This window comes from Gastrolobium bilobum, unplaced genomic scaffold (assembly GCF_033153095.1).
Source record: "Gastrolobium bilobum isolate Gb01-03AN ecotype WA unplaced genomic scaffold, APGP_CSIRO_Gbil_v1 utg2195, whole genome shotgun sequence".
Lineage (NCBI taxonomy): Eukaryota > Viridiplantae > Streptophyta > Magnoliopsida > Fabales > Fabaceae > Gastrolobium > Gastrolobium bilobum.
In genome coordinates, this window is record NW_026895782.1 from 77,811 (window position 1) to 94,552 (window position 16,742).

The 16,742-nt window shown below is 36.0% G+C and overlaps 1 protein-coding gene across 2 annotated transcripts; it reads left to right on the forward strand.

The window, feature by feature from the left end:
* The first annotated feature begins 386 nt into the window (after positions 1 to 386).
* LOC133295864 (uncharacterized) lies at positions 387 to 16,008 on the forward strand. Of its 2 annotated transcripts, XM_061494731.1 has the most exons (21): positions 387 to 1,386; positions 2,305 to 2,791; positions 5,986 to 6,073; positions 6,190 to 6,371; positions 6,613 to 6,749; positions 7,505 to 7,571; positions 8,766 to 8,898; positions 9,023 to 9,137; positions 9,414 to 9,489; positions 9,605 to 9,787; positions 10,115 to 10,275; positions 11,144 to 11,249; positions 12,011 to 12,215; positions 12,311 to 12,594; positions 12,724 to 12,848; positions 13,180 to 13,324; positions 13,438 to 13,530; positions 14,700 to 14,773; positions 15,162 to 15,215; positions 15,296 to 15,432; positions 15,496 to 16,008. In XM_061494731.1, the coding sequence occupies exons 1-21, from the start codon at positions 464 to 466 to the stop codon at positions 15,600 to 15,602; spliced, it is 3,882 nt and encodes a 1,293-aa protein (XP_061350715.1). In that variant the 5' UTR covers positions 387 to 463; the 3' UTR covers positions 15,603 to 16,008. The 2 variants fall into 2 exon arrangements, with proteins under 2 accessions (XP_061350715.1, XP_061350716.1); XM_061494732.1 differs by lacking the exons at positions 15,162 to 15,215; positions 15,296 to 15,432; positions 15,496 to 16,008 and having other exon boundaries at positions 12,727 to 12,848; positions 14,700 to 15,135.
* The last annotated feature ends 734 nt before the right edge of the window (positions 16,009 to 16,742 follow it).

The window sequence follows — 16,742 nt, forward strand, 5'->3', positions numbered from 1 at the left end:
AGTGTGAGATAAAAATTTCCTTGTCCCAACTCCATTTATATAATATAATTATGATATAATAAGGGAATTTTATCTTACAAGCTCTGAAACGTACACTAAGCTTAAAAGTTCTGAAATTTTTAAGTTAAATTTTTTATATAATCATGAAATAGTTTTTAACTTTTTTTTCAATATTAACTTAAAAGTAACTTTTAATTTTAAAAAAATATCGCTCTTTATATTATTATTATTTTATTTTTATTTCATTTGCCGTAACCAACGAAAATCAAAAGCGAGCGATCGAAGAGAAGGTTCGACCCGCGCTCTGATATGAAGACTAGTAGTAGTAGCTACAACAAAAACCAAACTCCATTCCCATTCTCCTAAGCTTCAGATCGAGACAATGTTGGTGAGTCCAAGAGCACCATCATCATCATCATCACCATCATCGTTATCATTATCATCACAAGACTCATGGGAATCCATGCTTCCAGGTCCACCCAGTCGTAACAACTTTGGATCCGCAGATCTCAGTTCCCATGGCCTCCTCGCTTTCCCTTCCGGAAGCTCCATCTCCATCGTCGACACACGTTCCATGCAGTTACTCTCCTCATTTCCCATCCCTCCGCCACCTTCCTCCGCCGCTCCCTTCGTCACCGCCCTCCGCTGGACACCAATCCCTCTCAACCGCCATCTCCTCTCGTCCGAGCCTTCCTCATCTCATCTCCTCCTCGCCGCCGGCGATCGCCAAGGCCGCATTGCTCTCCTCGATTTCCGCCTCAAGTCCGCGCTACTCTGGTTCGACACCGACTCCAAATTAGGCATCCAGGACCTCTGTTGGGTCCAGGCCCGACCCGACTTGTACCTCATCGCTTCAATCAACGGTCCTTCTACTCTTTCGCTTTACAACGCTTCCACTGGACGCTGCGTTTGGAAGTACGACGCTTCTCCTGAATTCTTCTCTTGCATTCGCCGCGATCCCTTCGATTCTCGCCGCATCTGCGCGATTGGCCTCAAGGGTTTTCTCTTGTCCCTCGTCGTTCTCGGCGATAGTGAGGACGGTATCGTTGTCAAGGAGCTTCAGATTCGGACCGATTGTAGCGAGTTGGTTAAGCTGGAGAGAGATGGGGCTGCTGCTGCTTCGGCGGCGGCGGGGCCATCGCCCTCTTCCGCGGCGTTTCCTCTTTACGCGGCGAGGTTCAACTTTTCCCAGCAGTGGAGGCACATTTTGTTCGTCACGTTTCCGAGGGAATTGATTGTGTTTGACTTGCAGTATGAGACTGTGATTTTTTCTACTGCGTTGCCTCGTGGTTGCGGCAAGTTTCTTGACGTATTGCCTGATCCGAATAACGAGTGGATCTACTGTGCTCATCTTGATGGCAAGCTCAGCACCTGGAGGAGGAAACCGTAAGCGTTTATTGTCTTAGATTTTTTATTTTTTATTTTAATTTGGATACCACTCCTTTCAATTTAGATGAGTATGTAGAGTGTGCTGTAGTTTGTATGTTTTAGTGGTTGTAAGAGAGTAACATAAAGATGCTTTGACGATTCATATATATATAAATATATAGGCAATATCCATGAATATAAGATTGTAGAAACTTTCTTTTATATATTGATCTTGTTATTGCTATTTTTGTTTGTCGAAGTTTGGTTGTTGTAAGTGTCAAACATCCTGAATTTCCATGTATTTGAGACAACTGTATGAAAGATACCGCCATTTGAAGTGAGACTGTCCTTATGTGAAGCTATCCCCCCCTGCCCACAAGAAGTGAATCACTTTTAAGTGAGGTGATCAAATGATCAAGGGAGAAGATGGTATATCTGTGATGGCCTCCTTTACTATCAAAGGGGTTGAATAAGAAAATGGATCATGTAGTCCTATTGTTTTTCTTCTTGTTATTTGATCTCTATAAGTTTTCCAATAGTTATTGGTCGCTGATGCATGCAACTCGAGTCATGACTCATGGTACAAATCATCAGCATTTGGTTGTTTATAATCAACTTTGATTTAAATGTGTATCTTGAGCTGTTTCGGTAACATTTTGTGTTTGCTCTGTTTTGTGTGAAGTTTGTGCTCCACAAATTTATAATCACTTTTAATGTCATTTGACATTTCAAGAGCACTGTTGGCCAATGGCTGCACATAAAGAGTGTTTAATGCCCAAAAATATCTATGCATCCATCTCTCAGTAGATACTTCCTATATTTTTGGTCTTTCACTCTCTTCCAGTCTCTTTATTTTCTTGATATTAGCGGTCTTGCTGATTTACTTGCAATGTTTTTCTGTAACTAAGAGTTATACTCATTTGCATGTGATCACAGTGGGGAACAAGCACATATTATGTACTCATTGGAAGAGTTAATGCCATCAGTTGGTACCTCTGTCCCTTCTCCTTCAATACTTTCTGTCCTTTTATGCCAATCAGATTCAACAGTTCAGAACATTGGCAATAATTATTCTGATTTACCTAGTTCTCCATACCTTCGCGAGGATTTTGATAATCCTTTTGATTTTTGTGATGAGTCAACTATTGTTTCTAAGATACATTTGATCTCCATTTCTGATGATGGAAAAATATGGAACTGGCTCTTGACTGCTGAAGGGCATGCAGACACTCAAAAGGAAGATAAGAAGTTGGGTTTGGTCAATGATGACCATACAGTATTATTTCCTGGGGCCAACTCTAACACCATAGTATCATCTGCTGGTAGATCAGACCAAAACGTGGGCAGGCAAAAGCAACGTCTCAATGATAATAGAAGCTCCCTTTCAAGCTCAGTTTTCAACCGGGAAGAGATTTTAATAAATGTAAGTTTGTACTTATAAATTTGCTTCGCTTTATTACCTACAGACCTACATTGATGGGTCAAAAGGGAAGCTTGGAGAACACAGATATAGAGAATACAAACTTTAATGGCCTATTAATATTTAATTTGGGTGCCGCTATGGTTTCTCAGCATATTTTGTAATATTTTAAGCCCTTGCAAGCAAATAGACAGAGTGCCATTGTATAATTTAATTGTTTCTTTATGTTTGTTAATAACTTGATTTTATTTACTGCTTGTATGTAATTCATGGTCTTAATATTTCACTTGGCTAATGTTTTCTTGCTTCAGCTTCTATATTCCACGAATTGGGAAATTCTGAACAAATAGTTAAAACCAATTTTTTGAAGTTCCCAATATCCTCTCTCTCTCTTTTCTTTTGGGGTGATATAATGCTATGAAGTTTCAAAATGTTAATAAATCAAATTTAGTTTTGATTTTGGTCAAAAGGCGGTCAGCGGTCAGCCATAATTTAGTATTGGTTCTTAAGATTTTTATATCCATAATTTGTAGGTAGTTTATTAGGTTATATCCATAATTAGGGAAGTTATGAAGATTGTTAAATTTGTCAATTCTCAATTAAGTAAAAGTATGCCTATAAAAGAGATTGCTATACGTAAAACAAGAAACGATTGTATTGCAATTTGTTATAATTACATGCACACAGGAGAGCAAGAAGAGAAATCGATACAAACCCTGATCCCAATACACCCAACACTCACTGTGAAAGATTATGTGATGACCAAACTATTGAATATCCATGAAAATATCTTGTCAGGTCAGGTCACATGTCTGTCTATAACTAAACACAAACCATTTCTAACACAATTATGGCAGAACAATTGTATTTAGATGAAGCAAAATGCGTGTATTTGGAATGAAAAAGTCTCTATGGCTTCTCTTTGTTGCTCTGACAATGACTTCATCAAGGGAACCTGCCTATCAGATGTGGAAAGGGATAGGAGAGCCTGCATACACTAATGAGATACTGTCTTTGCTGAGGTGGATATATTTTCCTATTTTCTACTCACACCTTTCCTTTTCTCTAATTTTCCTTGTGTCCTGGTAAATTTTGGAAGTTTCTATATTCTAGGTCATCTGCAAGAATAATACGTAGTCCCCTTCAAGACATTGAGCAGAATTGCTTGAGTTATGGTGTATGATTGAAAATTGGTTGTGTGCAATACATGATTTGAAGCCACGGGAATATGTGGGAGCCCATATGTAGATTCCAGAAGGTGATCACAATACTTTGGATATTTTGAAAAGTCATCAGAAAGATGAAACTAAAGATGGAGAAGATTAAAATCCCTTTGATGACATTGGACCTGCTAATAAAATGGTATGAGGTGGATTGGAGGAAAGTGATGGAGGAAACTAATGAATTAAAGCATTATGGATAGTATGTTAGATTAGAAGTCTCCATCGGTCTACGATATCTTCCCTGATGATATTCTTGGAGGCAGTCAAGCTAAAATCGTGGAGGATTTTTTTTTTTCAAGTTGAATCAGCTTTACTGTGCTCAAGAAGTAACTTTTAGGACCTTTTATCTTTAGAACATCAATGATGATAATGCATTGATTTAATTAGGTTAGATCTGTTCTACTCAAATTCCATTGGGCGTTTGATATTTTGATCAAACAAATCATTCAAGGATTCAAGTTGATGAATCCTTGTTTAAAAATTGGGGATCAAGTCAGGGAAGAAATTCCAATTCTTCAATTATTCATAGTGCCTTTTATATGTGGTCTGGAAGATTTCAGGATCAACCTAAATGCTCGATATTGAGTTTTCTTTTCAAGTGGAGCACTAATGAAGTGGAAATGTGGTTCATTGATAATTATACAATGATTCTTGAATTATAAGTAATTTTCTTATTGAGAATTTTTTGGGTTATTTTAGGTAATTTTTAGGTGATTTGTACCATGTTATAATTATATTCCTATTAGGATACTACATGGGTTAATCAAGTTTTGGAGAATCGTTAACTTCTTAGTCAGGTTTATTATGCCCATGAAAGAGCTTGTCATGTGTAAAAGGAAGAACAACTTAATTTTCAGTTATGAATCCCATTCCAAGGTGACTCCAGATTTTTCAGTCGACTCCAGATTTTCTACCTGGTGGATTCTAAGCAATCTGCTATGATACTACCTAGCCGCATCTGTCTTGCATCAAGTTTGGATACTTGTGGGAGAAGGACAATAGGTCATGTAAATTACGTGAATTCAAATTAAAAATGTTGCCAAAACACATGATCTAGGTGATTACAATGAAATCAGTAAACAATAGTGCAGTAGCTTCTAGCAACTAATTGAAGAGCAATCAACTTATGCATTTTGAATGGGACTAAGTGTTAGTATGAATCCCTCTGTTTTGCATATGCATGTAGTAAACTTATGTGTGCTCACACATACAAGGATTATGGTGCAGTCTCAATTGCTGTTTATTTTTTGCCCTAGTTATATATCTATATGAACAATGACCAAGTCCTGAATAGCTATTCCTTCCCAAGCTACTCTGCCTTCCAAGAAAATAAATGTTATAGAAATATAATATAAAAACCATTAATATGACCTTCACCTAACAACTTAAATTTTTGGGTTGAAATGGTGTTTTACATGATATCAAAGGCTCTTTGACCATGAGTTCGATCCTCATAACCCCCAATCTATTAATAAATAATTAAATATTATGGAGTGTCTTAGCATAAGTAGGTGGGCCTATGCATTATCCACCCTTCAAGCCCAATGAGCCCTTGTGTGAAGGGGCATGTTAGAGAATATAATATAAAAACTATTGATATGGCTTTCACCTAATAGTTTAAGCTTTTGGATTAAAATGACATTTTACAATAAACAAGTTAAAGAAGATGCAAAAGCATAATATATATCAAATTGTAACTAAGCTCCTGTCATCATTTGTCCAGCACCGAAGTGAATATTCCAATGAATTGTTTTTTACTAGAGGCAGTTTGTAGGATCACACATTCCAAACTCGGGGGTCATAGTTCTTGTTATTTGACTTATGTTCTACGTGATAATCTGAGTGCTGACTTTTCTATACTGAAAAACTGCATCGAATGGCTAGGTAGCACCTATTTGGATTTCCTGTATTGGTTTCAAATGTTTGATGTTGACTAATATCTGCAAACGGCTTTGCCTCTTCCTTCTGGTGCAGATTAGCTTAGTTGGACAGCTTCAGCTTCTTTCTTCAACAGTGACCATGCTGGCAGTACCAACCCCTTCTCTAATAGCTACTCTGGCCCGTTAGTCTATCTTCCCACCAACTTACATATTTGTTCAGATCTAGCATTACCCTTTTTTAAGGTTGTTATGTGTTCCATGTTTTCCATGTTGATTAATGAGATAAGGTTATGTGAAGGTGGAGGAAATTATCCTGCAGCAGCGGTTCCCCTTGTTGCTTTGGGAACACAAAGTGGGACAATAGATGTTGTTGATGTTTCTGCTAATGCTGTTACCTCAAGTTTATCTGTCCATAATGGTATTGTCAGGGGACTACGATGGCTAGGAAATTCCAGACTGGTTTCATTTTCTTATACTCAGGTATATAACTTGATCCATACATTTAAACTTTTTTAAATGTGCTATTTCCTTACATAGTTTGTTTCTTTCTGTTGCAGTCTTTGTTTTCTAATTTTAGTGTCTTACTGTCAATTCTGTCTGCAAATTAGGCTTTATATTTCAAGCATATTACGTAATGTCTACTTCATTATTATTTTGATTCCTCCTTCAAGCATTTTATGCACCATTGTTCAATCGTTATTGTTTATGCTTTTGGACTCAGGCTAATGAAAAGTCTGGAGGATATGTTAACAAGCTAGTTGTGACCTGCCTTCGAAGTGGCCTTAACAAGATGTTCCGAGTTTTGCAAAAGCCCGAACGTGCGCCAATAAGAGCTTTGAGAACATCTTCATCTGGAAGGTGAATCTCAAAGCTATATTTTTGTTATTATCATTAATTTAGTTTCTGGATCTTCTTTTGGTTGTATATTTTTCTATTTCTCTTTCTATAGTCTATACTGATGTGTTAGTAGTTAGTACAAAACTTGTAAGCCTTAATGGCTCAGTCATGTCAACATTTTTGTACTAGCAAGATTGAATTTAGTGACTTAACAAATGCTAGAGTTTATACAGAGTTATTCTTAGTTCAGGTATACATGCTTTGTGTATCCTACCTTTGGGATCTTAGTGAATGTTCTGGCTGTTTTTGCAAAAGGGTGTCCTGTAGAATGTTGCAATCTGTGTTGCAGATGATGGGAGTGTTGGGACTCAACCTATCTTTTGTTGCCACAAAGGATAGACTTCTGTGTTAATAACCACTTTGAGTGTTTACAAGTTTTCAATTTTTGTTTTCATTCTTTCATTTCTATTCTTTTGTATTTCACATCTACCACTCTGATTGTTAAGAATCCTTAAGCTGTGAAATATGCTATCGTCCTAAACATCTAAAACTTCTTTGCATGGAAAACAAGTTTTTTGCCTTTTCTTTTTGGGGCGGGGGTTCTATGGCAGAGTTTTCCATCCAATTTGATCAGACTATTGTGCCAGATGTTTATATTTTCTCTTCAACCTCATCTATATTCTATAATAGCTGTTTGCTTCACTTTTACCCTACTTTAACTGATAAATTTGTAATGACATCATGGTTTTCAATAGTTTAATATCTGAATATTTCAGGTATCTTCTAATTTTGTTTCGTGATGCACCTGTGGAAGTTTGGGCAATGACTAAAAGTCCTATCATGGTAGGTTGGTTGATGCACTTGAAACCCCCTTGCCCCTCAATTTTATTTTATCTATTCTTTTAATTTCTGGTATGTGATGTGATGTGATAACTGGCTTAAGTATGTATAATCTTGAGTACAATTACTTAGTTATGTACTAGGCTCTGGGTGATACCTCACTGTTCTTGTTGACTCCTGATATTTAGACTTCCGTTCTTTGGAGTACTTACTCTCTAAATGTGAAATTTTTGGTTTCTCTATTTGATGGGTAATGAGATAGGATGATCCACATGATATAGAATATGGATATTAAAATGATTAGTAGTATGGAGTAATATATTGAGAATACGTTGTAATAGTTGAAATATGGGAAATAATGAATATTATTTCACATTATGTCATATACAAAGGGCTACAATATATAAAGCCAAATGGCAATAAATCCAAATAATTATTTTCCTAATTTAAGTGCTAAAAGTAGGGAAACTAATCTACCTTATAATAGAGAATCAAATCAAATCAGAATTAATTACAAAATATACATCCCAATAGTTTCAACAATAAGGTTAAATAGGGGTTTTATGCAATTTAAAGTAATATTTCCTATTTAATTGATGCTTCTGTATTCTAATGATAATTGGACTTGAATATTGAATTGAAATTGCCTGTAAACTTCTGTTCTTCTCAATCTACCTCATGTACCTTTTTCCTCTCTATTACCTCCCTTTCTGTCTCCCTCAATATCCCCTTCCCTTCCATAGCTTAGCTTCCCTTGACTGTCCTATAACACCTGTTTTTATGGCCTTTTAAAACAAATGTTTTGATGTGTTTTTTTTAATCTCAGATCACATTTTGTGTATTCCTAAAACTGGACAAGGATAAATATTGTCCTCTAAATTGGCATTGAAATTGAGTGCTAATGCCTTCTTGGTAAAGACAGCCCTTACTTGGACCCAGATCTAGTTTTTGCTCCAAATGCTTCCTTCATGATTGCAAGTACAACTTGTTTAACACAAGCTAACTTCCTGTGTTCATGATTGATGTCTTGACTTCACTTTTCTTTTGTAAATTCAATGCCCTACTTTTAAGAGTGTTCTTCCTTTTTTTAATATTGGAAGGTTAATTCTGATGTCCGTAGCTTAGGTGTTACATATTTTGGTTGAAACTATATGTTCTTTTATCGGGATATTTATAATGTTTGCTATCTCTATGTAGCTTAGATCATTAGCTCTTCCATTTACGGTATTGGAATGGACTCTTCCAACAGTTCCGCGTCCTTCCAAGGATAAAACATCTGGGGCATCGGATGAAGCATCTAAACTATCAAATATTTCCTCGTCAGATTCAAGTGAGTTGTTTGATTGAAGTCCTTAGATATTATCAGGATACTTGTTAGTCTAGAACTGATGGTTGCTTCCCTTTTTGCGTAAGATTAAAAATAGCTTATGACTGAAGTTAATTTCTCTTAGCAGAGGGTTCAAGCTCAGAGGGATCTCATGATGACACTTCTGAAAGTTTTGCATTTGCTCTTGCGAATGGGGCACTTGGAGTTTTTGAAGTATATGGTAGAAGAATTCGAGATTTCAGGTGTTAACTCTTTTACATTAAGAAAAAAGTGCATTACTGCAATTTGTGTTGTTTTTCATGATGTATGAACTATTAAATTTGTATTGAATCTTGATCATTATTTTATCCTTGTCAAGGCATGTGTAAGTTGTCTTGTATATTCATTGTTTTTTGCAGTTATTAATGGTTAATCACTGATCTGATGTATTTTTTGTCTTTCTTTTTTTATACAATACATCACTCGTGCCATTTTCCCTTTATGATTGCTTTATCTAATTAAGTTTGTGTTGTCCACAGACCAAAATGGCCTTCTTCTTCATTTGTATCATCAGATGGATTGATTACTGCAATGGCATACCGCCTGCCTCATGTGGTATAATGTTACTTTAGAATTGGTTCAAATATATATATATATATATATATATATATATAGATCATCTGAATTTGTTCTAAATTGAATGATGATTTTGACTAAATTAGTTTTTTAGGTCATGGGAGACAGAATAGGGAACATAAGATGGTGGGATGTGACAACTGGACATTCTTCCTCATTCAACACTCACAGAGAAGGAATCCGGCGAATCAAATTCACACCTTTTGTACCAGGGGACCATAGCCGCGGGCGTATTGCTGTTCTGTTTTATGATAATACTTTTTCTGTATTTGATTTGGTAAGATAGGAATTTTACTTTTTCTGGATTATGAGTGAAGTTTAATTGTTATTTTATTTCATACTTTGCATAAATATTTGTACTGCTTATGATAAGCATTTTCATAACTTTGATTAATTCATATCTAACATTTGTTTTTTTGCTGGGGATTGAAGACTAAGAAACTGAATGTTATTATATAAAGAAATAGGCTTGGCAATTATCATTTTTCATAGACTTCTCTAGCTATTTGCTATTTGGGGAAGAAAAAGAAATGTTCTCTTTTTTTATATGCTAAGAACACCTTTTGTAATTATTTGATCATAAATCTCAACATTTATTTTGCAGGACTCGCCAGACCCCTTGGCCAATTCAGTTTTACAGCCTCAATTTCCTGGAACCCTTGTCTTGGAACTTGACTGGTTGCCCTTACGAACTAATAAGAATGATCCACTGGTACTGTGCATTGCTGGAGCAGATAGTAGCTTTCGTCTTGTTGAAATAAATGTGTAAGTGCCACTAGTCATTTTCAGGAGTCAAGAGTGATGAGCTCCTTCCCTCCTTTGTATCAGGATATGATTGGTGTCTAGATGGTGTTGTAATGGCTTGGACTAGAATGGATGGTGGGAAAGGATTTTAGCAATTATGAAAACATTCATCTTTACATCGAAATATTTAGATCTAAAACAGGTTAACATAATCGGTATGTGATGTCACTCAATTGTTGTTGCATTCAGCTCTTTCCTTCTGCTACTCTCATATATATAAAGAGAGAGAAGAGGGAGGGGGAGGTAGGAAGGAACATTTATTGGACATGCAACTGAAAGGTGAAAGAGATTAGAAAATTTGAACCATCATGCATCTTAATTTGCACACATACATACATACATATATATATATAGAGATAGGATCCTTTGACACCGGTGTCAAACTTTGAAATTTGACACCAAATCTTAACCGTTGATTTCCGTCAATCAACGATTATCATTTATTGAGAATTAAATATAATTAATAAGTTTGATTGGCGGAAATCATAACCGTTGATTGGCGGGAATCATAACCGTTGATTGACGGGAATCAACGGTTTGGATTTGGTGTCAAATTTCAAAATTTGACACCGATGTCAAAGGATTCTGCCCCATATATATAATTTTAAATATTTATGTTAATGTGGAATAATTTTTCAGCTCAGCACAGTGTGACATCATTGGGTATTTAATTTATTGTGTTTCAAACCTTTTATTGTTTTAGCATTCTCTTCAAGGTGAATTAGTCACCAAGTGGTTGTTATCTAGATGACACATATCTAATAAGAGTTGTCTTAATTTTAGCGGTTTCTAAAATGGACTTTGTGAATGACATGTTCATTTCATGCAGAAATGATAAAAGACCTGGTTATGCACTCCAGATCAGAAACATAAAGGAGAGATTCCGGTCAATGCCTATATGTTGTCCCATACTACTTCCTACACCACATGCCCTGGTAGTATGCCAGCTTTAAATTTACTGATTTTACTGAACTAGCTATATAGTATATTTTCTTTGTCATTATTTGCTACCAAAGCTCTATATTCAACTCTCACATTGAATGTCTTTATTCTAAAGATAACAGTACATCGTTAACATTACATTTCATGTGTGGTAATGGATGTGAGAAGTAACATTAAAATTTTAAGGAATGAAACGGAAATGATTTGTAGAGTATGAATCATTTTGAATTTCTCCAGGTAATAGTATATCTGTTTTCATTTAATCTGGAACAAGCTTTCTTACTGGAAAAAAATTAAAATTAAATTGAATATTCCTCTTTCCTTTGTTAATAAATACAAGTCAGACCAAATGACGGTAGCTCAGTTGGCGCTAGGGAACTAAGCAGGTGGGGGTGAGAGCATGTGTTCGATCCTCCCCAGCATAATCTTTAGGAGGGGTTTAAAGCCTTAATTCTGGGACCCGCCCCGAATCGGACTAGTCGTGAAGTGATGAACCGATTGGAATATTTCCAAAAAAAAAATACAAGTCAGTTTTACGCTTCATTCTTTAGTTTATGTTGACCATAATTCACTTTTACCCTAAGTCTGTAGAATTCATCCTAATTATATTTTGCTTTTTCTTTTCCATTTTCTCTTTCTTGAAATACTTGTACAAATTTTTCTATTCTTGTATAAATTATGATTATGTTGGTCATCAGCTCTTTGTTATTTAATTTTGTTAGTTCTTCATTAAACATAACTGATGTTGCTACAGGCATTGCGCATGATCTTGCAATTAGGTGTTAAACCTTCTTGGTTTAATACTTGTAGTACGACCATAAAAAAGAGGCCTCACTTAATTCCAGGAACTCCTTCATCTACAGGAGATCTCCGCACATACATGATCAACATACCACCTCTTGGTGACACTGTGGTGCCAGAGATGCTTTTAAAAGTATTGGAACCTTATCGAAAAGAAGGTCTATATCTTGTCCAGAGTTTCAACTATGAGTATTCTTACGTTTGAGATATACTTTTGGTGTTAAAAATACTTCCAATGTTTCCATTTCTTAAGGTTGCATACTTGACGATGAGAGAGCCAAGTTGTATGCTAGTCTTGTTGATAAAGGTTGTGCTGCAAGGTTTGCCTTCGCTGCTACAATGTTTGGTGAATCCCCGGAAGCTCTCTTTTGGCTGCAGCTGCCTCAGGCGCTTAAACATTGGATGAATAACATATTGGGAAAGCCTCCACCAAAAGGGCTCACAGCGGAATCTGTCTCTGAGGTTGATGAGACATCTTTACTGTCAAGGATATCATCAAAGGGAAAACCAACAGAAGAAATGGAGAGAGATGTATTGGTAAGATGTATTGTAGTTTGCTTTGAGGATCTGTCACATGACATACCTTGTTGTGTCCCACATTCCAATTGTTTAAAGAGTTGCTGTTAAGTGTCAAATTCTTCTAAGTGACTCTAGCATTTTGGTTAGCAGAGTCAAGGTCAACTAAGGTTGATGGCTTTTGATCAAGAAGAGTTGTGGAAAAGTGCTAGTGAGCGAATTTCTTGGCATGAAAAACTAGAAGATGAAGAAGCTATACAGAAACGTATACATGAGTAAGTAAATCTATCATTTCTTTTATTATTTTGTTGAGAGTACATGGCTTAGTTTAACTTCTTAAGGTCAGAAGGAATTTAGCCTAATGTCTTCATGTCAGACTCAGTAGTTGTAGCGCAAATCCTTCCGTTTCTTAGTGCTTTTGAAACATTAATGTGCAAGACGTTGTGTTCAGGTCTTTAGCTCCCCATATTGATATCTTGTTCCAAAAAGAAAAGGTGCTGGTGTGACAGAAACCACACTGAAGTTTCTTGTCCTTTATTCTTTAAATGGATTATTACTATAATTATATTTTCACCTGGCAATTCCGTTTGAATTCGTTGCTATCAGGCTTGTGTCAGTTGGAAACCTAGAAGTTGCAGTTAGTTTATTGCTTTCGACTCCTCCAGAGAGCTCTTACTTCTATGTCAATGCTCTTCGCGCAGTTGCTCTCTCTTCTGCTGTTTCGAGGTCTCTTCATGAACTTGCAGTGAAGGTGAGTTTAACTGGGACATGCATGTGTTTAGGCATCAAAATACAGATTCTCGTTAGCGTACACAAATATAGTTCACGTATTCAGTATTTTATAATATCAGATATATTTTTTAGGTTGTTGCAGCCAACATGGTGAGGGCTGACCGATCACTCTCCGGTACGCATCTTCTCTGTGCAGTTGGAAGATATCAAGAAGCATGTTCTCAGGTTAGGCTGCATTTGTAATGAAATTTTCTGTGCACTCTCTATGCTTTCTTAAATTCAGTATTAAGTGCCAAATACATTCATACAGATGCACACAACTTCTAAGGTCTCTTACCGGGTTACAGTATATTAATCTTACTACTAAGTTGTAAACAAGAGCTTGATTGCTTGATGGTGTCTTACCTGGGTGATTTTCAAGTTCAGATTATCTCAAGGAAGTTTTCTTTTCCTTTTTTCTTTTTGGTGCATTCAAGGAAGTTTTCTTTTCTCCATTTTGATGAGAACTGGATCCATGATATAGCATATTATACCCCACGTTAACACAAAGAAAACAAAAACTACGGAATTTGGTGTTCAAGGAAGTGTCGCTGCAGAGTTTTTATTGTTATTGAAGTGAAATTTCTTATTGGTTAGGGTATTTCCTTTTTTTTTTTTTTTTTTTTGGTGGATCGTTCCTTTTCTGTATGCTATAAGATCTACTTAGTACATCACTCTGAATTTGGTGTTAAGTAGTAAAAAAAAAATTGGTTAAATTGTTAATATTTGAACTCAGCAGACTTCCGTGCACAACATTTTCTACTTTTTATGCCTTTAGTCTCTTGAAAATCAACTCTAGTAACATTGTTTTAAATATCTTAAACTACGGTTTTCCAAAGTAGACTACCTTAATGGGATCATAGTGGCTGAAGCTGCAAGGGATGATTACGCACATATTAATAATTAAAACGTAATGGGAATTTTTTTTTTTTTTTTAATTATGATCCATCTGAAATTGGGCTACCCAACTGGGAGCAACGCATCTCCTGCCATAAATATTACCCTACCAATTTTTAATTGATTGAGACCTCCAAGTTAGAATACAGAGCCCAACAAATTGAGGTACTCCTTTACACAATCACTGTGACCAGGTATAAGTGATTCTTTGTACTATGGGTTGATATATCACAACGTGCTGGATGTTAAATGGCCTTACTTACTAGTTAGATTTTTTAAGGCGTGTGCAACTCCGAAACATTTTTGAAAAATATATCAATATCAGATAATCTCTGGGTTTTTTTAAAATGTTTTCTGAAGACTTCTTAGCTTTTCCAAATCTAAAAATTAACAGAAAGGTTATCAAAATATAATGTGTTTGATTTTCTTAGACAAATGAAACGCCGTATCTTATGCAGCTACAAGATGCTGGGTGCTGGGCCGACGCTGCAACCTTAGCTGCTAGTCACTTAAAAGGATCAGATTATGCAAGGTTCTCTTACTCTTTCTTGATAACAGATGTTTTTGTCCACATTAACTTTAGTTCATAATCTTCATCTGCCATTTGCAGCATAACCTCCAATCTCTTGCTGAATGACCGAAAAATAAATAAATTCCGCATTAGTATTTCTGATATTATGTATCTTTAACGTACCATCCGGTTGTCTAATATCGTAAAGAATCTTAGTTCTTCCTTTTTGGTTATTGGCAGTAGGCAAGCAGCAAGTTTTCTAGAACCATTTTGAATTTGTACACTATTTTATCATTTTTTATTTTCAAACATGATTGCTGTCTCTGCATTTGTATGACAGCCAAAAAGATCATTTGACTTGTTTACCGTCATCACTAGGAGATCTTCCCTACATTTTGTATTTTTGCAGAGTGTTGCAAAGATGGGCTGGGCATATCCTGCACATTGAACATAATATCTGGAGGTACCACGGCTTCTCTTTCTTTAAATTATAAGTCTATCAAAACTATTCAATCCATTTGAGCTCAAATGATCAAATTGCAGGGCTCTGATTTTGTATGTTGCTGCTGGTGCACTACAAGAGGCATTGGCAGCTCTTCGTGAGGCTCAGCTACCTGACACAGCTGCAATGTTTATCCTTGCATGCCGTGAAATCCATGCAGAAATAGTTTCCAACTTAGGTACTACTGATGATGAATCAGATTCATCAGTTAAGGATAAACTACTAAACTTGCGTGCTTTAGATCCGGAGAATGACGATGTCATTGCAGTTGGTGAATATTTTGGGCAATACCAAAGAAAATTGGTACATCTGTGCATGGATTCGCAGCCATTATCTGACCAAGTATAGGGCTCGATGAAATGGATTCAAATTTCTCATTTATATTCATGGAACCAGTGGTTTGCAAACTCTCGGCCTGAAAAGAAAAAGTTGTTGGCTGATTGCCTTCCAGTACCGCCCACGTTCTTTGGGTCGAAGGATCGGATGCTTTTATTGCCCGAGCCCCAAAGTTGTTCAAAAGTGTATAAAGGCATTGGGAAGGGAATGACATTGAGCGACATGGAGTCTTGGAGGTAGCAAAATCGGGAATCTTTTATGAAACACAATCCTATTGATTGCAGTGAGTATGGTGAACTTTCTGTAGTTGAGATTGCAGTCACATGGATGATTGTCCCATTGTAGCTCGTATGTAAAATTTTGTCGGCAACAAATCATTAAATTACAGTCACATGGTTGCATTTAGATATGCTCGCAACGTGAGAATACTATTCAAATATATTAATTAATCAATAATATTCGCTTTTTGTTTTTATTGGATATGTTTACGTCCTTACTTCTCTCGTTTGTTAATTTTATCTTCTACCGACACAGAAGTTTGCTTTTAATGTTCTGTTTCCTTGTGAGAAAATAAAGGAATAGATTAAACCTGTTAAGAACGGAAAGAAATTTTAAAAAAAAATCTGGATAAAGTAATTCCTTTACATATGTTTGATATAACAAGAAGTGAATTTTAGTCGATTAGCTTCGAGCTTAATAGCATGGATGGATCTGATTACAATTTTATGAAAATAGTTGTTTTTTTAAATTTATTTTACAAAAATTCTAATTATTAAACTGCTTTAAACAAAAAATAAGTTAATTGAAAAACATAAGTAAAAAGATTTTCTTCCAAGCCCGTCCATGAGAGCAGTTTGGAAAGAAATGCGATTTAAGGGTGATAATGGGATCAGCCAGGGCAAAAACGCGCTCAAGCATCGAGGTTCAGGTGTGAAGCATAATCAAAGCCGCAATTCTGTTCCACCAAACCAAAATATACAATTAAAAAATGATGACACTCAAGAACAAGCAACAGGGCATCACAACGCAATCAGAAGGTCCCAGCTTACCCAGAGCATAGCTTCTCCTTGACACCGTCAATGGTGATAGTCTGCTCCATAACATTAACATAAACAGAGCGAAAAGAACCCCCTACTCCATAATGTTGGTGAA